Source organism: Mustela nivalis (genome assembly GCF_964662115.1).
Source record: "Mustela nivalis genome assembly, chromosome: 10".
NCBI lineage: Eukaryota > Metazoa > Chordata > Mammalia > Carnivora > Mustelidae > Mustela > Mustela nivalis.
In genome coordinates, this window is record NC_139029.1 from 55,976,257 (window position 1) to 56,002,043 (window position 25,787).

General features: G+C 34.1%; 1 protein-coding gene across 13 annotated transcripts in view; it reads left to right on the plus strand.

The window, feature by feature from the left end:
• SRSF11 (serine and arginine rich splicing factor 11) overlaps window positions 1–24,117 on the plus strand; it is a 42,926-nt gene extending 18,809 nt beyond the window's left edge. For 3 of the 13 annotated variants that reach the window (XM_082686456.1, XM_082686457.1, XM_082686458.1), the window contains exons 3-13: window positions 1,276–1,409; window positions 5,177–5,286; window positions 7,483–7,575; window positions 8,275–8,324; window positions 9,686–9,813; window positions 11,613–11,694; window positions 16,021–16,152; window positions 18,614–18,703; window positions 22,004–22,099; window positions 22,502–22,640; window positions 22,747–24,117. In XM_082686456.1, the coding sequence (XP_082542582.1) occupies window positions 1,276–1,409; window positions 5,177–5,286; window positions 7,483–7,575; window positions 8,275–8,324; window positions 9,686–9,813; window positions 11,613–11,694; window positions 16,021–16,152; window positions 18,614–18,703; window positions 22,004–22,099; window positions 22,502–22,640; window positions 22,747–22,944 (1,252 nt within the window). In that variant the 3' untranslated portion in view covers window positions 22,945–24,117. Of the gene's footprint in view, window positions 1–1,275; window positions 1,410–3,992; window positions 4,883–5,176; window positions 5,287–7,482; window positions 7,576–8,274; window positions 8,325–9,685; window positions 9,814–11,612; window positions 11,695–16,020; window positions 16,153–18,613; window positions 18,704–21,982; window positions 22,100–22,501; window positions 22,641–22,746 lie in introns of those variants that run through there. The other 10 variants (XM_082686449.1, XM_082686450.1, XM_082686454.1 and 7 more) reach the window with 6 other exon arrangements.
• Window positions 24,118–25,787: the final 1,670 nt, after the last annotated feature.

The following is a 25,787-nucleotide window of genomic DNA, read 5'->3' on the forward strand; positions in this document are numbered from 1 at the left end:
TAATAGCTTCATATTAGTATTCAAATTATGAGGAATATTTTCTTTGCAACAAGTACTTAACTCTGAAATAACCAGTGTAACAAAATCTGATATAATTACATTTTTATGTATACATGAAAATCTAACTTACTAGTTAGTGGTAAGCCCTCTTCTAAAGCCATTCAGATTTATTATAGGATTTACTTTCTCATTATTGAATATTAAGATGCATTGGCTTCTTATAATAACAGCAGTTGTTCTTTACCTTAGGTGCATATTAAGATGGTCACGGTATTAAAATAAAAAAAAAAAAGAGGAGGTGTTGAGTGTGTTAAAGATCTTGATTTAATTGATGTGGAGTAGAGATCTGGGGGTTTTTAAACCTTTGGTGATTCTGATGCATAGCCAGGGATGATGTGATTACTACTGCTTTGAGGCGTTGGTTTTCAAACAACTTTTGGTTTGGTGTTGTGGGAGCAACCCCTGACTTTTATTTAATCTTTCTCTTTCACAGAGTTTTGTGGCAGAAATTTCCACCACCCTGAATCCTTAAAAAAAAAAAAAAAAAAAAAATCCTGCTTGGTACCTAATCTATCTTACCCTACCAGAGTTTCCAATTTTAGCACTTTTTTTTTTACAAGACAGCAGTTAGCTGAGGGAATCCTTATGTAATAATACTAACGGTTATTATGTATCTCAATATGTGTACACCTTTTGTTTTTGTTTTTGTTTTTCTGAAGGCGATCTAAGTTTAGGTAGCGTTAGTTCTTTACAATGCCCAAGCGTTATGCTGTAGGTGGAAGAAGACAACACTTAGGCGGGTCAAGAAAACTCATTGTTTGTCAAACAGATGTACTTTCCCACAATATTTTTTTGTCCCTGAAGTAGAAATTCTCTGTTTTTTACTCTGAAAAGTTACCAGTAGTGAAAAGTTTTCTAAACCAAAACTAATTATTTTTACTTAGAATTAAAAATAGCTGGTATTAGTATTATAGAAAAAATGTTGACACTTTTGTGGTCTGCTCAAACTCTGAGATTATAGTTAATTGATACATTATAAGTTTATCAACAGTGATTGTTTTTGTCTATATACAGTTTGTGAGTTCAGTGGGCAGTACCTTATTTGAAATGTCATTTTCTTTTTAAGTGGTTAACTAAAGTAACTAACACTTGTGGTATGTATTTTTATCTACCTATTTTACTTTTGGAATGCAAGTGTTGGTTTGTGAGCTGTATGTTTGTGTTTTAACTGATATTCTTTTTTCTCTTTTTTTATGTTCTATGTTTACTTTTTAGTGATTCACCTTTGCCAGTCTCATCCCGTGTCTGCTTTGTTAAGTTCCATGATCCGGACTCAGCAGTTGTGGCACAACATCTGACAAACACTGTATTCGTTGACAGAGCTTTGATAGTCGTACCATATGCAGAAGGTTTGTGCTTTGTTTAACTATCTGTGAGGGCATCCTATGATGACCATCTACCTCAGTGTAGTTTTAGAGTGAGCGTTAGTAGCATGTTAGAAGTTTAAGCTATTAACATTTTGAAACCCTTGTTATACTGCAGTCCATATTTTTACTTTTAGATTTTTTTTTAATTCTAAAAATTAGAAATCAGGCCTGTTTTTATAAGATATTTAACTTTTTTTTGCCTTCTTTTAAAACATTTTAAGTTCGTTAAAATCATATCCCTAATTGTAATTTCTTAAGATATACCTTAGTTAATTTAATGTTGAGTTTTATGAAAAAGTCCTGAAGGTGAACAGTCACTCCATGCACATTTACGTAGAAACCTTCAAATAAATGCATGATGTTATTTCTGTTTTGAATAAATAATAGGTTAGTTTTATTTATGTAGTGCTTCCTCTCACAGATAACTTTTAAAAATATCCCATATTGAATTCCAGTATACCAAGGGTTGCAATGATTTCGGTTTTTATGAAAGTTCAAGATTTCCTGTAGCTTAGGTGCCAGATGGGCACTGGGTGATTTGTTTTTATGCCAGATTTTCTTGTTCATTCTTGCTATATTTTCTAGATATCTCTAAATAATAAATTCTTCTCTCTGTTATTTGTGTGTGTGATTTTTGTAGTGGAGAAGGCAAATGCAAAACTCTTCCAGATGACTGAAAAACAGTGGGTCCTCTGCAGCTACAGGGGATTCTAGACATTAACTAAAGGCCAGCAAGCACTCAAGTCCCCCAAGTGTTTTCCTGGTGTAACCATTTGTTAACTACATTTTCTCTCTTTTTTACATTTTAGGCTGTTAAAGTAATTTGACAGAAAAAAAAAAATGAGCAGGGTTTTTGGATCTAAAAAAGCCACTGTGACAAGACAGCACTATATTAATTCCATTTTGTAAAATTTTCTGAAACATTTTATAATTAGTTTGTTCCCAATGTACTGCTACTTTATTTGCTTTTTGGTAACTATAAATTTTGATCAAAGAAATCACTGAAGTATGATAAAATTACTGGATTTTAAGCTAATCATTTAACATATATGCTGACCAGAATTTAAATGCTTTCCCCTTAACAAACTGGTCAGTAGAAGCAGAATTTTGATATTGTTAATTTTAGATGCTGTTTCAGATCTTTGAATACCAGTGTGAACCTTTACACCATGCCTTGTAAAAGTTTTGAAATGTCTAGTCCTTAAAACTTAGAAAAATTGCCTTTGTGGTTTTCTAAAGAAATTAAATTGCATTCATAGATGGATTAAGGCATGCTATATAATGATAGTACATCTGTCTCCGTGATATTAAAGTGTGTGAGCCCTATTTTAAGGTTTTAAAATATATATGCTGATAAACGTATGAGTTAGTGTGTTTTGATTAAGCAGTTTTCTTTTATATCAGTGTACCTGTTATAGGATAAGACTTATCACCAAGAGAAAATTTAAAGAATTCAAATTTAGGATAAGTAAAGTACAGTTTTGAAACAAAATTCAAATCATGTGAGTAATGTGCAGAACTTTAGTTAGGCTTTAAATTTAAAGAATTCTTATTGGCTAAGTATCATAGTTCCCAAGTCCTGAACATAATACAGTATATCATATAACTGGTTTTCATAAGTATTTTTAGACTATAGTAACGTTTCTAGATCTGTTTTATAAATGAATTGTTTAGGAATGTGTATAGAATTACAGAATATTTAGTTCCAGAATCTATTTTTGGTTTATTTAATAATGGGTATGGTATGCTGTATTAATGTTACCACTGCTAAATAACTGATGTACTCAATCCCTTTATCACCATTCACCCTAGTTTTAGCTCTTACACTTTGGTGTTGGCTCTTGGTCAGTGTTTTAGAACAATAAACACAAAGTCTACGGTAAGGAATAGTCTTAATTGGTAAAACTGAGATAGCTGGATTTGGAAGGAACTCTTAATAGTAATGGATTTGGGGGTTATTTAGGTTCCTTGGTTAATGTTTGTTTCTTTTGTCTGTTTCTTTTTCTTTCATTTCTACACATTCATGCAGTATTTCATGGTTCTATCAAAGCAGCAGTAAAAAAAATACTCTTGACGCATGAAAATTAACTGGTGAGGGGCCTCATTGCTATTTTTAAATTGTAGTTTTATTTTTAAATAGTCTTTTTTAAATCAGAGGATCAGATGCATGACTTTTTTTTTAATGGATGCAGATCTTCTATCAGGTGTCTCACAATAAATTCAAGAGGATTTTAGTTTGCCAGAAATGTTGCAAATGCACTGATTTGAGTAAGATGTTGATACTTAATATTATCCTCTTGAGACATAATTTTGCATGCAAAATTATCCCATAATCTTTGTAGGTTTGTTAATATTGATGCATTAATGCCCTATATCTAAATGATCTTCTCCCCCCACCCCTCCATAACTCTTGGTATCTAAATTGATGACAGCTCTGACACAAGCAAGATAACAGTGCTGTGTAGTATACATTTGTTTATATTATCGGCACTTCTCAGTATAGGTGGAAGGAACCATTACCTTTATTTAACAGTGGTTTTTCTTTTTTGTTGTTGTGTTTTACAGTTCTTTTCCCTGGTTCAGCCTGAACTATATACCAGGCCCTGCTGAAAATACCACCCAACAGTTTTCTTCTGCAGCTTATCCAGTTTCTCTTAAGTGCCCTGTACATATTGTATGTTTTATGATGAGATGCAGTTTCTTAATATGTATTACAGAAATACTACTGGTATTTGGAAATATGTAGTTTAATTGTATTATTGAACTCTCATTTTGGGGGCTTGGGCACATTAACAGATTAATCCATCTGTATAGGGCTTTTGCTGTTGGATAGAATTTAAATTGTCTACATATAAATATTTGTTTTAGGGCCCTTAGATTTTATCTGAATACACAGATTAGGCTTTAAAAACAGACATACATGTTGTTTTTGGCTTTAGGAGTTTGGCTAAGTTAGCTTTTGAACTGACACTATGTAGCAGCATTTTTGGTATGGTTAGCATGGCACATGTTGGAACATAAAGCATTTTACTGTACAGGTAAGGAATGTGCCATGTTGTTTTACCTATTTTCTCTCTTTCTTACTCACCCACTTTCACACACACATCCTGTGTGTATTCAGAGACCTTCAGAAACATTCATATTCATTTTCATGAGTCAGCAAAAGCCCTACGCTTGATTCCAACAGAATATTTCCTTTACATACTTTTCTTCTCTTAATTTTTACAAAATTTGTATGGTAGGTGTAAAAGAAAATCATAGTAACTGTACCATATTATTAACCCCTAAATCAAACTTTTTTTGTCTTGTGTATCTTGATTTTTCTGTGTGCTTTATAGTGAAGCAGCCGACACGAGTCGTTGTTCATAAAACAGCTTTTGAAAGTTGAGAGCACACCCCTGGAGAACCGACTGTGCTTGCTTACGTTTGGTTCATGACTTAAAAATCGAGTACAGGTGATGAAATCTTGGCAGTGTTAACAAAAAAGTAGTGTGTATTGTGCTATTTTTTTTTTACTCTAGAAACTTAACCATTTGTAGAGAAAAAGGAAACAAATTTTCACACATTGAAGTTTCATTCTGACATAAAATTAATGATAAATAATCATAGAAGTCAAGCTTTATATTTTAGCGAACATAAGTACTTTCAACAAACTCAGGTGGTGTATCAGGGAGACTTTTTCTGGGTGTTTTTGTGTGTTTTCTGTCTTGCAAAAGAGTGTGTTCTAATGCAAGGATGTTTCTCTGCAGGAGTTATTCCTGATGAGACTAAGGCTTTGTCTCTGTTGGCACCAGCTAATGCAGTGGCAGGTCTTCTGCCTGGTGGTGGACTCCTGCCTACCCCTAACCCACTTACCCAGGTACTGCTAGTTCTATTGAATTCTTAAAGGATAAAAACACAGAATTGTGGATAAACCTAAACATACTTGAGCTTTTTTAAGTGCTGTAATGATTAGAGTTCACAGAGGAATGATAACCACATGTTCATAGTATTGTAAAAGGCTATATTGTTATCATAAATCCTGAAGAAAACCTCTTACGAGTTTGCATTTTAAGAGCATTCTGATGAAAATCATAAATCTGTTACATTTGGCTTGCCGCTAGCTCTCAAAATAACCCATAAGGAACCATGTGGGTAAGGGGGCGTTTGGACTGGAATTTGATGGGGCATGAGACTTTTTCTGTTGAACATGCTGTTAAAAATAGTATGCTCATTTGGACCCAGAAAGAAAATAAAATTGAAATTCGGACTTTTTGGTGGGTTTTTTTTTTCTTTCTTTCTTTCTTTCTTTCTCAATGCCGTTTGAGCTTTTGCTCTTGAGGTCTGAATTAAGTACATGGATTGCAATAAAGGTGAATTCTTAATGGAAATTTTTAACGTGGGGAAGGTGAAATAAAGTTGGAGAAAAATTTTGCTGGGTAGTGTTTCTAACCTCATAGGATGCTATAAAAAGCATAATTGTTTTAGAACCAAAAGCTCTTTAAATTTCGTCTATTCTTATTCAGAGAGATTGTAACTGGTCATTGAGTAGTTTCGCAGATAGTAGCAAACAGCAAGCCTCACATAGAATTTTGTAACAGCATTTTTTCTGTTACATCATTTCACCTGTCTGAATAGTTCCATTAACTGTAAAGTCAGAAAAAGGATGAACTCAGGAATTCCCATCATTTTGAGTATGACTTTGTCATTTAAGTCCTCATTTTTTTAACCTATAAAAGGATCTGGGTGATTTATAGATTGATACCTTTATATAAAATTGTGTAATAACTAAGGTAGACATTTTATAGGGACACTGTTTTAATTGTACTCCATAAACAATTGTTAAAGTACAGAAGGTTTGGTACCTTTTATTTATTAAATATTACTAGAAGCTAGAAGAAGTTTTAGCACAATTCTTAGGGAGAAAGACTGCCTGCAATAGGACTTTGCATAATTTACATCTGTTGGTTAGAATTCTGTCAGGTAGGAGACCAAAAAAAAAAAAAAAAACCTGGTAAATTGAATAGAGAAAGTTTAATACAAAGAATTACTGGTAACAGGAGTTAACTTAGTGGTACTTCAGTGAATATACAGTAATTGCAGGTATAGGAAGCAACTAGTATGTCTAGATCTGAGGAAGAAAGAACACAGGAAACCCAGTAGATAAGGAGGTTCCTCTTCCCACTTAAGGCTAAGTTTCAGACCTTCAAAAGGATGGATAGTACAGAAGTTCTCAAATGCCCAGAGAACATGTAAGAAACTGCCTAAGAGAATGGTACTGAAATTCACTAAAAAGATGAAGGCCACTGGGCATCCCACTGCAGTAACAATCAGAAAGTAAACATAGGAACCAGGAACAGAAACCCTTTCCACAGTGTCCTTCTAGCTCCCCACACACATAAAGCTTAACATCATGCCAGCTGTCATGGGAGAAGTGCTTTTAAGGGTGCTTTTTTTCTTTTTTTTTTAAAGATTTTTATTTATTTATTTGACAGATCACAAGTAGACAGAGAGGCAGGCAGAGAGAGAGAAGAGGGAAGCAGGCTCCCTGCTGAGCAGAGAGCCCGATGGGGGACTCGATCCCAGGACCCCGAGATCATGACCTGAGCGGAAGGCAGCGGCTTAACCCACTGAGCCACCCAGGCGCCCCAAGGGTGCTATTTTCATTATCACAAAACAGGACAAAGGATAGTGGATTTGGACCTGAGAAGCAACAAATATAAATTGTTGGCACATATAAAATTTTTTTGTTTTTCTAATTTCTGGGTTTAGGGATAAGTGTGCTGTAATGAGTGAAAAATGAGGACATTGTATATTGCAGGGATAGTAAGGGAACTATAGCTCTTAGTCCAGATCCCCATTTTTGTTCATTTTGATTTGACATACATGCCCATTTGTTTATTTATTATTATCTTTGTTTACAAGCTATAGTGGCATAGCTGAGTCATTGCAACAGAGCCCATATAACTCAGACTTAAATTGGTTATTGTATGGGCCTTTCAACAGGAAAAAATAATCCCAGAAATAACAAGTATAGAAATAAAATTTAAAATAAATAAAATTTGAAATTTCACAGATTGGCGCTGTTCCATTGGCTGCTTTGGGAGCTCCTACTCTTGATCCTGCCCTTGCTGCACTTGGGCTTCCTGGAGCAAACTTGAACTCTCAGGTATAACTGAATACCTTTTGATCTCATTTTTTATAATTAAAGAATTTGTTCCGTTACCTGTTAAGTTTGCATTTCCAGAATGAGAGATAATTGGTTGCTATAGTATAGTAATAGTGTTTTTTTATGTAAACTTCCTTAGAAGCTTAAAAGGTCACTGCATTATTAGCCCCTTAACCATTAAAAAATTTCTCATTTTGTGTCATTCAGAGTAGTGTCACAGAAAGCCAATACATCAGTATTTTTGGAGTAAACAGTCATGAAAGAATGGGAACGTGGGTTCATAATTTGTTGTTACTTGGTAATTTTTGTTTTCTCTCATTGTTATTTGGCCAGACTTTTTTCTGAAGTCCTAACTTTGTGGAAATCTTTTATTGTACTGCCTAACCACTTGGAGTTTTGTTTTATATGTATTTTTTTTGAAGTATTAGCGCCTCAGTCTCAAAATAAGCAGGAGATAACTGTTCTATAAAACCTAGACTTTCAGCTAATCATATTCACATTTAACTGCTAAAACAGCTTAACTTTATATGATGTATTTCACTGGCATTATATTTCTGTTGATCATCAGTGTGCCTAAAAGAATGTAACTTCTTGTATGTTGGCCAGATTGTCCTAAGGCATTTCACCATACTGAAAAAAATAAAATAGCAATCATTTATTTTATGTATTCTCACTGATGTTACATTTTTGTTTTTATAGTCGCTTGCTGCAGATCAGTTGCTGAAGCTTATGAGTACTGTTGATCCCAAGTAAGGATTTTTTCCATGTTTTCATGGGTGATATGGATAATAGTATATGAATGTCTGGAGAAGTTATTCTTTGATAGTTAAAAAGAAAGTTACACAATACATAATTCTGTTTTCTAGAAACAAGGAAAAAATTCAGAGGTAAGCCCATCTACAGAGGGTTTTGTTTCAGTATAAATTGAGTCTTTCCGAACAGTTTGATGAATAGCTTTTGCCAGGATAACTGGAAAAGAGCAAAATGCTATCATTAGTTGATTCATTTAAAAAATATATGTATATGGAGTACCTACTATAAGCTTGTACCTTCACAGCATTTATACTCTAGTCAGAAAAGGAGACATTATTTAAATATAATTAAGTATGTGCATCCAACAAGAGGAAGTACACAGGGGCTATGGGAACTTACTACAAGGAGAACTTAAGATCAGAGAGGCTGAACCTGGGGCATGAATAGGAGTCAGGGAGACAGAAGTGAAGGAAACACTATCCCAGAGCAAAAGACTAGTACATGTCACATAATACCAACATCTTTTTTTAGGTGCTCTGAAAAGTTCTCTTTGTGCTGTAACTATTATATTCTCTAATTGATACGTAACAAAATCATGAAATATTTTACTTGATAATTTCTTGGTATATTATTTAAACTTGAGCTTTTCCTGCTTGGTGAAATTCACTATAAGAAAGTGGGAGAGCATGGTGGGAGGGAGAACAGAATTATTTGACTATAATAGTTAGTGCCTTTTTTCTTAAAAATTATGCTAAAACCTTAGCATGTACCTATCATTCAGCATGTAACACCAGTACAGTTGAAATTCCCTCAGTACCCATTCTTGTTTACATTGCCCTTTCTCCACAAATACTTAACTGTCTTTTAACATTTGTTGTCTTTAATTTTTTTTGTCCTGTATAAACCTTTAAAAGGTCCATCTTTCCAGTCAACAATTTCATGAGTAACTTTGGTGTGCCATTGGCTTCTGCTTCATTTTCTGCCCTTCTGCAACCTTAGAAGTAATACTCTGCTGTAGAAAGTTTTTAAATCGTATGAAGGAAAGTTGTGTTAATCATAAATCTTCAGCATCTTTGTATTCCCAGGAATAACATTTTTCAACATGCGCTTATGGAAAGTTAATGGATGTTCCGCAAAATAAAATAGGTATTTTTTCTTATTCCAGGTGTCTCTCAATCTTAAATGCAGATTGTAAACATTGAAAAGGATGCTATACTGTACATGGTTTTACCAAAATTAACATGAAATAACCCCTTTTTCATAGTGTCTTACTGAAATGATACATGAAATATTTACATTTATTTGTAATAATGTGCACTTAAAAATACTTGGATCTCAGTTCTTTGTTCTGTTTCAGGTTGAATCATGTAGCTGCTGGTCTTGTTTCACCAAGTCTGAAATCAGATACCTCTAGTAAAGAAATAGAGGAAGCCATGAAGAGAGTACGAGAAGCACAGTCCCTAATTTCTGCTGCTATAGAACCAGGTAAAGATATGTTAGGCAGTTGTGTTGAATCTTAAACTATGTGATTGTTGACAAAAATGATTATTGCATGAGTTTGGAAATACTATAATCATTTTAAATTTAATTTTTAAGTTTTCAGATTCTGATAAAAGGTCATATAGTAGAGTGATCCTGGGTTGGGGGAGGGGACTTGTCACCTAGACATAATTTGAAAATATCTGGAGATATTTAATTGTCATGTTGGTACCAACTGCATCTCTAGCAGGAAGAGGATCAGGACATAGCTAAACATCCTTCAGGACACCCTACTCTATCCCTCAATGATACATTCCTTAATAGTAGTGTCCTAGACTTATGTTAGCTTATGTTGGGATAACCTAATTGATTTTAGTCTTTTATTTGACCTAGAGAACCTACTAAAGATGCTTCTGTTAAGACATTTGTTTTAAAGAAAACCAAATACCTAAAAATATTACTTTACTCTCTGCAGATTATCTTTTCGAGGTGAAGTGAATGGTTATGGTTATCCTATTGTCTGCCTATATAGATTGGATGTTTGGTTCTGGATTATTTTTTCCCATATCAAATAAATGTTTTACTAATTTTTCACTCCTATTTCTTAAGAAATGGGAAGATTTTAGATATGTATAGTATTAAGACAATTATAATGTTGGATAAATTAATACCAAGTGCTTTATGGCTGTTATTTAATAACAATTAATTAGTCCAAGGCCATAAGGCAAGGAGTAAGAGTTTTAGATACACAACTGGATGTATGTGACTCTAGAGCCAGAACACCATGCTGTAACTTTTTGTTTTCATTGAAAACTAATAACTGGAAATACTGAAAGTGGTTTATTTATGTATTCTCCCCAAGATTTTTGTGAATTTATTACTGACATTTGCAATAAATTGAGTCCAGTTAATGAAATGATCTAAATGTGAAAGAACTTAGTCTCACTTTAATTGTAGACCACATGTGAAGAATGCAGTGGCTTTATTTCTCAAGTCCTAGGTTAAAAGAATTGCTTATGTATTATTTAAAAACTAGGAAATGGGACTCAGATCATCTGGATCTGTCTCCTGATTTACACAGTTGAAAATTAGAGAGCAAGAGGAAGTTCGGACAGATTAAGAAAAGAGAGCTAGCTTACTAAAAGCCAGTTCTGCCACAGAGTGTAGTGAAAACAGTGAATGAATCATGACTCTCTGGAATTGAAGGCCAAATACTGAGTTTATTAGTCAACTACTGTAACAAATATATAGGAATTTATTTAGCAGAGGCACATAGGCATAAGTGATTAAGAAGGAACATTTTAATGGAACAAGGATTTAAAATGTCTATATTTCTGTTTATTATATAATCTGTTAAATATATTTATCTTACAATTGAGTACTGGTTGGGAGATGTTAATATATGATACATGAAAATAAAAGTTTTAATCTGGGTCAATTAGAGCTATATTTGGGAAAGTAGAACCCAGGAATGGAAATAGGGACTCCTCATTTAGAAACCTATGAAGAATGAGATGGATAATTCTTTTCATAGATTGTTAATGGACAGTACATCACAGCCTTCCAAATCTGGTACAAATGAAATAGTCAAAGGAAACTTTGGTTAGTTGAAAATCAGATATGTAATTTGGTTCTACTGAAAGCCTAGAAAAAAGGATCATACGACATTTAAGGATGATATATGAAACCTGAAAATTAAGATAATGAAGAATTTCTTAGAATGACTTCTAAGTGGGTATAATCTTTCTATTTTATGGTTTCTAAATTCAGATTCCTTTTTTTTTTTTTTTCTTTTTTTAATCCAGATAAGAAAGAAGAGAAACGAAGGCACTCAAGGTCAAGATCACGTTCTAGGAGGAGGAGGACTCCCTCATCTTCTAGGCACAGGTTTGATAGATTGTTATTGGTGGTTAATTGTACTTTAGAAGAAGATAACTTCTGTATTTCAAATCCTTTTTAATTTGCTAGCTGTTAACCTACTTAGCTCTGGGTGTTTTAAGAACTGTTACCATTAGCAGAGTGTTTGAGTTCACATGTGGACAAATGGAGAAAAGGTATGGGCTAAATAGACAGTCGATTGGTACTTTAAAACTCCGAAATCTGGGGATGGGAGGAAGGTGCTGGGACTGGAGCACTAAATTGAGTTAGGACTGTGGAAGAACACTAGACTTGAAAATTTTGACTTGAATTCTAGTTCTGACTTTCCTCTAGACTTCTTGAGACTTCTCTTTCAACTTACCCATCTGATGCATGAATATTTGTAAATGACGACTTTCAATAATATCACCACACATGTCATCTAAAAACTAATTCCTAAGTATTAGGAATCTAATCACAGTGGTAGGTTCAAGTGTTCTAAAATTTAATTTTCTCTTGAAATCTCAGATCTTATCAGCAGCAAGTTTGGGGTTTTTTTTTTTTTTTTGAGATGATAGGCTTCATGCATTTTTTTCCAAAAAATGTCTGCCAATACCGTAGTCGAAACAACCGTAGTTTGTCATACTTATTTTTTCAAGTAGAGATGTTACTTCATGGGAAAAGCAGTTAGGTAAGCTCACAGCTCAGTCACACAGTTGTGTTTCTTGGTAACAACAGTCATTTAACTTTAATATGACAAGTTATTTATGTATTCATTGCGCAGAACATTGCTCAAGGGCCTAGATTTAATATTTACTGTTCATAATACTAGGTTAATAGCATTCAAAGAATCAGGTTTAATAAAATAGTCTTTTTACTGTTTCATCAATGATCTCTTTAGTGAAAATGAAATTTTTTTATTTTTATTTTTTTCTTTTACTGCACTTGCATACTGCAAATGCCAGTGAAGAATACAGAGACCTACTTAGGGCAGTTCAGTACCTGCTACCTTGATTGGTGCTAAGAAGATGATAAAACCCTTTCATACCACCATTGCTTTTGCACCATTAGTTCATATGTCAACACAGTGAAAAGGGCAAATAACATCTTGGTGGTTTTTTGTTCTGTTCTTTTGTTTTTTTTTTTATAATTTTGACCTTTGGAGCCCATGACAGTGTCAGGTCTTTTCATAGTCCTTTCATTAGTCCATTTGGCTGCTGTAATAGAATACCATAGGCTCGGTGGCTTACAAACAACAGAAATTAATTTCTCACAGGTCTGGAGACTGGGAAGTCCAAGGTCGAAGTCTTGTCAAATTAGGTGTTTAGTGAGGACCCTTGTTTATAAGTCTTTTTACTATATCCTCACATGGAATGAGTGAGGGGTTTAGATCTCTTTTATAATGTTATTAATCCCATGAAAGCTGTACTGTCATGACCTAATTATCTCCCAAAGGCTCCACCTCAGTATAATCACATTGGAAATTGGGTTTCACGTAAGAATTTTGGAAGGGGCACAGAATTCAGTCTGTAGCAGAATGTTACAGGGTTGCCCTCTAGCCCCACCCCCCCACCCTCCCCACTCCCTGCCTCCCATCTTCTTCTAACCTGTCTCATTCCTAAAAATAACTTTCAAAAAACCACGTCCGGATCATGTCACAGCCTTGTTAAACTTTGAGGAGCACCCTTATTAGCCTTAACAATATGGTAAATAAAACCTTAGAATGGCATTCAGTTTTCTTTACTATTTAACCCTGTTTATCTTCCACACTTGTCAGTTGCCACTCCAAAACAGTTAATTACAGTACTGCTTGCCTGAACGTACATTTTCTGTATGCTTCCATGCTTTTGTTCATAATGTTCCTTTCTGCCTAATGCTCTTTCTCACATCTTCATCTCCACCTGAGGAACTCTATTTTGTTAGCTTGCTCAGGATCAGCTAAATATGTGATATTGATATTGCTAATAATCCCAATTTTCCAGGACCATGCTCTTATATTTTAATTTAACACTTAAAATGTTTGAGAAACTAAGTCCTTTTTCCTGTATATACCAAGTACATACTAGTGTTCTCAGGTTTTAATTTGAATTATTTTAATACAACCTGTGGGAAATAATAGTGAAACATTTATTTTCTTGAACAGACTGTTTTTGGACACTTGTAATAATACATCATAATGGATTATAATGGGTTATAGTATCTTAAGCATCTTGGCATGTAAAATGACCATTACTTTCCACAACTTAAAATACTAATTTCGTATATTTTTCTGATTTTCTTTAAAGAGCTTATATAAACTGGTAAGTGTGTTAAAATAGCTCTGCAGTACATTACTCTTTAAAAAAATAACTTTCAGGACCTTACAGTAAATAGATGGGTGTGATACCTCTGCTTATTAGATTTTTGAAACTATCTTTTATTAATCATTTGTTTAGAAAAACTATGAGAATGTTTGATTTATTGCTTCTCTACTTCTATTTTTGTGTATACGTTAAAGGCTGGAAAAATGAATAACTCAGTTTAGCAAAAATGATTGTCGACATAATTTTCTTAAAGCCAGTATACTCAAAAGATGAGTAGTGTTTAATTCTAATAACATCAGTTTTATTTTCCAGAATTATTTTTAACTCTTAAGAAGAAAGTGATGATTTTGATTATATTTCATATAGTCACTATCACCTAAAATAGACTATTAGTACCTTTTACTAGAGTCCGGCACTGTACTGATTGCTCAAGAGTATAGTTATTGAATAAGGTAGACAAATTTAGTCCCCATTTTTATGAAGCTTACAGAAAGGTAGGTAAGCATTACATGAACATTTTCTAGGAAATAGACATGTTATTGAAAGGGATTGTTTTTAGTAGTTGCCAAATAATGCCAAATAGGAGATGATTAAAATGAAAATTTATTGATTCAATAAGACACAAGTGATGGGTTTTGAAATAGTGGTTTTAGAGGAGGAGACAGCAGAACCCATACTGGCACATTAGTAAGAGGAAAGAAAGGAATCAGTAGTTCATATATATACCTACATTAAAGCACTGAGCTGACTTTTTAACTTCATTTTAAATTTTAAATAACTAATATTCACAATGTAAGTGCTATTATTCTTCATTAAGTAATAGACTCAAAGAATGCTCTCCATTTGCTGGTATTGAACTGAGATTTGGACATATATCTTTACCATTTCTAAACTCTGTTTTCTCTGGGCACCTTAAGTGAATGTAAAAAGTTTGACTGAATTAGAAGTTTTCCATAGAAAACCATTGAATGGTCCTTAGAAGTTAAATAATAAAAGTCTTAAGAAGAAGATGCAGTTTATTTTTAATTATTCTTAAAAGAGAATAAAATACAAGAGGAAGAGGATCGGTGACAACATCAAAAACTTAATTGTGCTTCTTAAGTCCTGGAAGAGAAAGTATATAGGATTGGGGGAAAAGGCTGGGAGACGGTGCAGAAAGAAGCACTTCTGTTACATGACAGGAAAGATATGATCATCATGTAGAGCTAGTGATAATGATAAGGGGAAGTGAAAGTTAAAGAGACAGATTGTGCTGAGTTGTATATATCTATATAGGGTTACATTGGCTCTATCTCTGAGGTTGTAAATCAAAGAAGTAAAATAACATTTCAGAGAAGAATTAGAAATCATAGAAAGCAACAACACACCTTAAGTGGTTTCCATTTATAAAATGAATTATAATAGTACCTACTTGAAAGGCTTATTGTAAGAATAAGCACTTATAAAGCATGTAATAAGCAAATATTAAGTATTTGGTAATCGACCAGTAGAGTTAACCTGCCATAGTGAGGAATTACACAAGACACGTGCTAAAATTCTGTGTAGTTAGAAGATGAAGCAAGTGAATCAGGTACTTTTTATTTTCCTTCATTCTCTAGTACAGTTTTTAGGTTCAGAGTTACAGTATCAGGGGGACTATTCTGACAGATTGAGGTTAAAAGGTGAGAAATTTTAGTGTTAGAAAGTATTAGTTTCTAGGGAATCAAAGATGTTTTAGGGGTTCCTGGGGGGCTCAAGTCAGTTGAGCATCTGACTCTTGGTTTTGACTCACCTCATTATCTCGGGATTGTGAGATTAAGCCCTGTATCAGGCTACAGGGTCTGCTTAAGATTCTCCCCACCCCTACCCTGGTCACTGCTGCTCCCTGAGGTAATAAAATCTTCAAAAAAAAAAAAGCCTTATGGACTAAATAAGTAACATCAGCAACTGATAGGAAATTACCCCCACTTGTTGATGGTTAACCCATATGTTTGAATCATTTGGTGCTAAGTGAAACAGTCCCAGAACTAGTCTGTTTGCCTTTATACACATGTATTGGCTTTTTCATTATAAGGCGGTCAAGAAGCAGATCAAGAAGGAGATCACATTCTAAGTCAAGGAGTAGGCGACGATCCAAAAGTCCAAGACGGAGAAGATCTCATTCCCGAGAAAGAGGTAGAAGGTCAAGGAGCACATCAAAAACCAGGTACAGTAGACCATTGACATTAGGTGGGAAGACAAATTTTAAAGTTCCCAAAATCCTAGATATGGGCTACTTAATGACGAAAAGGGTGGTAGAAGGAGAGAGGGCTAGATTGGAGAAGGAACTATTTAATTTTTGAATAGGCTGACATTTGTTTTCCTGGGCTCCTTTGTAAACTTAAGGTTTCTTCTTAGAGCTGAAAACTGAGATGATTTCTTTGTAGTAAAAATTCTTGTCTGTCCTATTACGTTCTTTCGTTTCCTTTTTTCCACTCAACCCTGCTACGGATATCGTGCTACTCCCACCGTTCTTTACAGTGTGCTGCAGAGTTGGATTATGGCAGACAACCATGCCTTAATTTACCTTTCCAAATCCCAGTGTCAGCACCTTATCAATATTAAGAATTAATATATGGCAAACATTGAACCATATTTGGAGAGCCTCCTGTCCCATGATTTGGAATGAGTAGAAGGTTAAAGTTGAGGAGTCACTAAAGAAACATTGTACTTTAACACTGTATTTTGACTTAAATGTGAATTCATACAGTAGTCCGTCTTTTTCATATAGGGCCAGACCCTTTTAAATTAATACATAGTCTTGAGTAGCATTTAACAAGTCACTCTTTTTCACTTGAACCACCTTCACAGTGGCAAGAGAACTATCACTTTTAAAAAGTACCTAGATTTTTATTATATTTTTCTCATTTATAGTTGTCACATGTATACAATTTCATAACGCTTATTTTATGAGCAGCTGTCCTTACCTCCCTCTTAAATAGTAGCCTAATTTTTTAGAAGCAGACCTTTTACTTTATACTATCCATTATCCATTTGTATATTTAATTATGTAATTAAAATAATAAGGACAGTTGAAGTCCAAAACAGTTTATTCTCCATGACTATATAACTCATCTGGGAGCAAAGATTTGGGGGGTAGCTGTACTGAGTGTTCAGCCTATAAGGAGGCTTTTAGTTACTGTATTTTATAGGGTGAGTCATCTTAATCCAGTCAATCAACCAAGCTTGCATAATGAAATGAATATCATACAAAGAGGAATTGGGTGTTCTTTCCTTCAAGGAACTTTTTTTTTTTTTTTTTTTTTAAGATTTTATTTATTTAGCAGGAAGAGACACAGCAAGAGAGGGAACACAAATGGCAAGTATTTTGGTATGGGGGGTGGCTAGGAAATAAGGTCGGAAAAGTTTAGGAAGACAGATGACCCACAGAAGGCTGTGTTGTTCTCACGAAGGAGTTTGTGCCTGATCCAGGAAGCAATGGGAAGAGATGGAAAAGTTACGGAACAGGGAGTTATTACTCTTCAGATTTGTACTTAGAAAAGATTTCTGATAGAGGATCAGTTTGTGAAAACATAACTGAGTATCCTTGAGGGAAAGTAACAGTAATCAGAAATTATAAAGACATGAACAAAGGGGAGGGGGTAACTGATGGCAGCAGGGTGACCAAAGAAGAAAAGGACAGAAATAGGAGCTTAGAAAAACAAAAGGGATACTTTAATCTCTACCGTTATAGTTGACGATAGGTATGTATGTCTGTGGGAGTGAAGGACTTCTCATTCAACAAATACATCGATTACCTTTTGTGCAGAGTCTTGGGGAGAATGGTAATCTAGGAGGAAAAAATGCTGTAGGAAATAAAAGTAAATATACAAGAATCTCTAAAAAGGTTTAGAATTGAAGTATGTATAATAATATTCCATTGTGTTAAGATATTTTGCTTATAGTACTGAATAGCATAGAATATGTAGCAGGGGAAAAAAGTAGACGGTTGTCTTGGTCCATGGTGAAGGTTAACAACATAATGGGGTATGTACTTTGGAAGAATATTGGTAATAGTAGTCATTAAATCTAGTAGTGCTTTGTGGGTTCTGGCCTGACAGTAGAGGACCCAGAGTCATAGTAGGTGGGGAAATTGGTAATCTGATAGAGAGAACAAGGGGTGTTGAAGAGCCTGGAGATAATTATTAAAACTATTGGTGTTGGGACACCGGGGGTGACTCAGTTAAGCATCTACCTTTGGCTCAGATCATGATCCCAGGTTCCTTGCTTGGCAGGGAGCCTGCTTCTCCCAATACTTGCCACTCCCCTTGCTTATATGTTCTCTCCTCTGTCTCTCTCTGACGATTAAATAAAATCTTTTATAATAATAAATAAATAAAAGTTGGTGTTTATTGCCAGACATACCAAGAAATTGGACAACCTCCTATATATTTTTTTTTCATCACATAGTCTGTTTTGCTCTTTTGGAGAGAAGTTTTATGTGGAATAGCAGGAAATGATTTTTTTTTTAATTTACTAAATATGCCCTTAAGCTATTATTACGTTTCTATAAGAATATTCATGTTTTAAGAATGGGATTAGATTTCATTCTGCTTCTGTTTTTGTTGTTGCTGTATTTATATGCACTGAATCTTCTAATGCATTTGTAAATTTTGTTCATTTATTAGAGACAAAAAGAAAGAAGACAAAGAAAAGAAACGTTCCAAAACACCACCAAAAAGTTACAGCACAGCCAGACGTTCCAGAAGTGCAAGCAGGTAAGAAGTGGCATTTTGAGTTCTTGGTACCTTTTACAACCTTGTTTGCAAGAATGTCAGTAGGCCATGAGCATTAAATGTTTTCCAATACATAGGTGCATAACTTCAGTGTTGAAATTTTTAAAAGCAATTTGTGAAGAATAATCAAAAGTTCTTTTTACTTAATATGGTGTTACAGTTGAAATGACATGGGATTCAACAGAGGTCAGTTTTTATGTTTGCCATGTACATTTCGTATCCTGATTTAGTTTTAAGTTTTAGTGGTTAATAATATATACTGAATTACTACAGTAAATTCATTTCATTATTCTAAGTCATGTTTAAAATATCCACATATGTAGTCATTATTGACAAAATGAGAGGCCATATAAGTTCCGATTTGTATCATTCTTAGACTAGTAACTGTGTCTTTAATCTGCTAGTGAAAATTCAGTGTTTCAATTTTACTCCACAGAAAATCTGTTTTTCACTCTTAATATAGAATTCATTTGCTAGTAGTAAGGCTGGCTACTTCCTTTCTTCTAGTCTCATTTACACATGAGTTGCTGCAGTATTTTATTCTTTAATCTTGATGTTCAAATTCACTAGGAGGTTCCCACTTTATATATATAAAGTAATTTAGTTGGGGTGCCTGGGTGGCTCAGTGGGTTAAAGTAATTTAGTGGATGAAAGACCTAAATATAAAAGCTAAACTAAAACCTGCTAGAAGAAAACATAGAATTAAATCTTTATGGCCTTGAATTTGGCATTGGTTTCCTAAATGACACCAAAAGTATAAGCAGAAAAATATAAGTAAATTGAAAGTCAATACTAAAAGCATGTGTTTCAAAGAACACTATCTAGAGGGTAAAGATAATCCAGAATGCTAGAAAGTATTTGCAAATTATATATAAGCTAGTAAGGAACTTGTTATCTAGGACATCGAAAAATCATAGATAATCAAGTATAAAAATGGGCAAAGAGATAAGCACATGTCCACTAAGCTTTTGAAAAGATGTTTGGCATTAGTCATGAAGGAAATGCTGCAGATCAGAACCATTTCACACCCACTAGGATGGTAATATTTTTTTAAAAATACAATTAGTGGTTGGTGAGGATGTGGATAAATTGGAACTCTGTACATTGCTGGTATGAACGAAAAATGGGACAGACACTTTGGAAAACCGTTTGGCAATTCTTTAAAACGTTAGAATTTCTTGGGGCATCTGGGTGGTTCAGTGGGTTAAGCCTCTGCCTTCAGCTCAGGTCATGGTACCAGGGTTCTGGGATCAAGCCCTGCATTGAGCCTGCTTCCCCCTCCCTCTCTCTGTCTGCCTCTCTGCCTACTTGTGATCTCTCTCTCTGTCAAATAAATAAAATTTTTTTTAAAAGTTAGAATTTCTTGACAACAGCAGTTTTAGTCCTAGAGGTATACCCAGGAGAAGTGAAAACCGTGTCCACACAAGAACTTCTGTCATTGTTCATGATAATCCAAAAGTTGACCCAAATGTCCATTAACTAACATGGGTAAACAAAGTGGTATATATTCATACAGTGGAATATTGTTCAACAGTGAAAACAAAGTGTACAGATAGATGCTTTAATATGGATGAGCCTTGAAAACGTATGACAGATGAAAGTCACAAAGGACCGACCACATTATTGTATGATTCCTTTTATATGAAATGTCCAGAGTAGTTAAATCTATAAAGACGAAGTAGATCAGTGGTTGGCATGAATACTTAAAGGGTTTCTTACCAGGGTGATAGTTTCTTAAAAGTAAATATCTAATCAAGAAAATAAACTAGGTGTGAGTACTTAAGGAAATGCTAAACCAGGTCTACAGAATACATAGGTAGGAAAGGGGCATAAAAGGTGGGATGGCAACATACATGTTCTTGAAAACTAGAGGGATTTTTTTTTTTTCTGTTGCTTTATTTAAAGTACTTTTATAAGCACCTTATCCTACTTTAATAATTGGATTATTCTAAGTTAAGGTGTATTCTGTTAAGTTTTAATTATATACTTGCTGTGTTTTCAGTTGTGCTACAGTCTATACAGGGACACAGAAATACAGAACATCTCTTTCATTTAGGGTATTTTGAATTTTGGTTACACAGAGCAGTAGCAAGAAATAGGAGGTGTACAGACTTGACAGACTTAATATTTGATGAATGCAAGATTGTGTGTAATGTTTCTGCCAGGGGAGGTCACAGAGGGCTGGTAAGAGTTAAAGAAAAAGCTTTTTTAAAAAACCAACCAAAAGTGTGGGGTTTCATTTTTTATTATTTCCTTGTGCCTAAATTGTAATAATGGTCATCTTGCAAGTTTTAAAATTTTTGAGAATAGTGACAGAAGCAGAATATTAAAAAAGAAAAAGCCACAATTTTAAGGAAAGGGGAAATGCTATATGCATTTTAAAACTAATTGCTCAAAGCATGGTTGGTGGGGGCATCATTTTTTGAAGGGAGTCAGTTTGATCTTTGTTAACTACTAACACTACCTGAATTTTTAATTTAATTTAATTTAATTTTTAATTAATTAAATTAAATTTAAAATTTTAATTTAATTTTTAATTTAATTTTATTTTAATAAAAGTAATTTTTTTGGATTTTATTAACAATTGACTTTTATATCATGGCATGTTATCTTATACCTGTTCTGGCCACTGTTAAAACTGAGATCTGAAATAATTTGCTTCAGGCTGTTTTTCCTTCCTGAATTAGAACTTTTTTTATTTTTTTTCTTAAGATTTTATTTATTCATTTAGGAGAGGGAGTGCAAGAGCACAGGCAGGGGAAGCAGCAGAGGAAGAGGGAGAAGAGGAACTCCCTGGTAAGCGAGCCTCATGCAGGGCTCGATCCCAGGAGCCTAGGATCATGACCTGAGCTGAAGGCAAACACTTAACTCAGTGAGCCACCTAGGGACCCCAGAAGTTCTGTCTTTAAGAATTGCCACAAGTTAGGGGTTTCTTGAAGGCATGAAAGGAAAATCATATAGTTTGTGAAAGAATTACTCATTTGATTCTTCAGCTCAAAACAGAAAATGAAAATGGGTCTTTCAGGGGCGCCAGCTGGCTTAGTCAGAAGAGTAGGCAATTCTTGATCTCAGTGTTTTGTTCAGGCCCCACACTGTGGGTAGAGATTACTTAAAAATAAAGTCTCTAAACAAAATAAAAACGAAAATGGATTTTTAATTATCAGATCCTGTTGTTGAAGTTCCTAGTGGACCTCCTTCAGTAGACACCATCTGCCATGATGTGTCTGCATTTTTTAGATCATACTGTATTTTAAAATCTAGTTCGCACATTTGTGGTTCTAGAGAGAGACGACGACGACGAAGTAGGAGTGGCACAAGATCTCCTAAAAAACCTAGGTCACCTAAAAGAAAATTGTCTCGCTCACCGTCTCCTAGGAGGTAAGAATGTTAGTGGTATGGATCTATACTTTCTTCATTTCAGAAGCTGTCAGTTTTTATTTAAAAAAAAAACTCTCCTTGGCTTTTTCTTCCTTTTCAAAAATTAAAGTGTGTAAGAATATGCTGATATATTTCCTTTCTGCTTGAGACTGTGTTATTATAAAAATTTTAGGATCGGGCATTTTAGACCTTTAACCAGTTACAGTCATCTTGCCTCTATCACTAGTGCACAACTTGTATCTGGCGTTTTGAAACAGGTCTTTGTTGTTCTTCATGTCATGTGAATTTGGGTCAAAGTCACCATCTGAACAAGTTTAAACCTACTGCTACACTTTAAGGGTGAAACTTCTTGAGTGGTTCCTTTAAAGCATCTTTTTTGAGAATATTTTACTGTCATTCTAGACATAAAAAGGAGAAGAAAAAAGATAAAGACAAAGAAAGAAGCCGAGATGAAAGAGAACGATCAACAAGCAAGAAGAAAAAAAGTAAAGATAAGGAAAAGGATCGGGAAAGAAAATCAGAGAGTGATAAAGATGTAAAAGTATGTTTACAAACTAATTTACTTTGATATCTGGGGTAGTGCTAGTAATTTTTAAGAAGCGATTTTTCTGGGAAGACGTTTACTTTTTTTATTCTCCTTGGCAAAGCAGGTTACACGGGACTACGATGAAGAGGAACAAGGGTATGACAGCGAGAAAGAGAAAAAAGAGGAGAAGAAGCCAACAGAACCAGGTTCCCCTAAAACAAAAGAATGCTCTGTGGAAAAGGGAACTGGTGATTCACTAAGAGAATCCAAAGTGAATGGGGATGATCATCATGAAGAAGACATGGATATGAGTGACTGAATATTGCCTCTGTGGGAATCCCAACTGTATACATGCATCAGTGTCATTCCTTTGTGTGATTTCTTAATGCTATATTTGTTCATCTCAAACCTAGATGTATACAGCTCTGAGTTATAAATGGTTATAAAGCTCCTGATACTGATATTAGTTATTTACATCCAAAAGCTTTTAGAAAATGATACATGAGTAACCAGTTCATGACATGGTGAAATCTGATTGAGTAACCAAGCAGTTTTACTATTCTGGTGCTGCTTCATAACAAAAATGAAAAGCTGCATGCATCTACAGCAGGCATGGATTGTTTATGTTGTATGATCTCCTTTATTAAGTAAGTTCACTTATAGTATTTCTAGAATTTGATTCATTGCCGTAATAGAGCCATGTAGGGAATGCACTGATTGCATGTTAATTGTGGCAGGAATATCCTAAATGTCATTAAAATCCTCCACCATGATGGATCTACTTATGGTCTTGTTTGTTGACATGACAGATTAACATTCTTATAGTTACATCTGAAGATAATCCTTTAAGCCTTGTGGCTAAATTTTTGTGGCTTTTGTTTAACTTTGAAAGGTTATATATGCACTAACCTTTTTTGATGGCTGATTAGGCTTTAATTACAGAAACAAGATTTCAAATGAAACTGTCTTTGGCAGTGAGTAAATAGCATATTTTGAAGTAGAGTTGTATACTTTCTCATAAGGTGTTTGGGAATTTTTTTTCCTGAAATAATTTATTCCACATCTACATCAGTGAAAGCTGCCTATCCTGAGTCCATCTGTAAAAGAAAGTTTTCTCTTGTCCTGATTTTCAATTTTCCACTCTTTTATTAATTTGTTTTAATCTCAGTGTTGGAAAAAGGGGGTAGTGCATTTTAAATTGACCTTCATATGCTTTTAAAATAAGACAAATCTACTTGATAATGTACTTTTTATTTGATCTCAAGTTGTATAAAACCAATAAATTTGTGTTACTGTTACTGCAGTAGTAATCTTATGCACACAGTGATTCATGTTAAATGCAAAGTAGTTAGGCAACTGTTTTCTTAGTTACAGGAGTTTCAAGCTTCACTTTTGTGCAGTATAAACAAAAGTAGGCTACAGTCTGTGCCATGTTGATGTACAGTTTCTGAAATTGTTTTACAAGACTTTGATAATAAAACCCTTAAACTTATGTTCATGTTCCTGTAAAACTGTATTTGTATTTATTTACGCTGTTGAATGTAAGACATTTACCTCATTCATTTTACAAATCAAGACCTTTCCCCTTTCAATCCACATATTTAAATATAGTAGTAAGATGAACTCCATCACTGTAGCAGTTAGTTGCCATCAGAATTGTCAAAGTTGGCTTTATTTCTATCGAAAGCAGTCTTAGTGTAATTTTATTTCTCATATTCTGGGTGTAGGAATGGGGTTGAGTAAAGCCGTGAACTTAAGGACAAATGATCCCACCTATATCTAGTAAATTTCTATTTTCAGTGAAATATAAATATTTGCCTTTTCTGGAATAGTATAGAAATTGTCGATGGTATGTATCTACTGTACAGTACTAAATAGTATATTTATTCATTTTATGAAATACTCTTGAGTAGTGTTTGAGTGGCTGGCATTATGGGAGGAAATGAGACTTGGAACTGTAGCTTTTATGCAAGTTTGAGTATAATTTTTTTTTAACTTTGAAATGCCATATAGAAAAGCAGCATTGTTTTTACAGTTTGTAGTAAGTAGCTTTTTAAAGATTTTATCAAAAGGAATTTTGTCTATAGTGAGTAAGAAGTTCTAGTAACAGTCCTCTATTAATCATTGCACTTTTTTAAACACAAAATTGAACACAAATGACATTTGTTTAAACTTTAAAAAAAATTTTTAGTAGATAAAGTTTGAACCATATGACCCTGCCATTTTTGTAAGTGAAAAAACAAGTAATATTGGCAGTTTCACATGGTTAAACCTAATATTAAAGCCTATTCCCTCACTTAATCTCTGAATACAAATATATACTAACTTTAAAAAGCAAGAAATTTTTGGCTTTAAAATAATGTCACTGACTTAAGATGCTAACAGTGAAGGGAATCCACACTTGGGTTATTTTTCAGTGAACATTTTATGCACAAAGGTAGGGTTGTACTGGGACATAAGCCTTTAACACAATCAGTTAAAATCAAGTGAATATTGCCTCCACGCTTGAGTTTTGTTCTGTATTTGGTAGTAAAAATGATAAAAAATAAACGTGGTTTTATTAGAAAAATGTTTGTCCTATTTATTTACTTAAATTCTTCAACAATGAGAAGTAGGCTATATGAGAGTCTGGTTATGAATTATGGCTTCATTTATAGGTAGGATACCTACCTAATGTTTCTTCATTTTCCTATCTAAAATGGGAGTAGCATCCACCTTACCATGTCTTTTGGTCGTTAGAAAAACAATGTAGCCCTGTGCCTGGGTCAGTACATGCTACTTGGCATTTGATCATGGAGCTTTTCAAAAGTATACAATAATTTGGGGAAATGTTTTAGCAGAAACTCTAAGATAAATTGTGCACAGATACAACTTTGAGAAGGTACGTTTTCCTTCTTGTGAAGGTGGATTTTGGATAAGCCTAGTGATTATATACTGTGTGGAGCATAGGAAAATGTTAGGGGCTTGGGGAAAAGAAAATCAAACTGGACTTCACTAGAACAGTAAGTTTTCTTAATCTTGGTGTCGCTTCTTAGAGTTGAATAAGGTTCTGTTGGTGTCAGGATGGACACCAACTTCTCTAGCAAAACTACCAATTTCTCCAGTTGGGCACTAGGTTGTATACTTAGGGGGCCATGCTGTTTGAAGATTGGTAGACATCTT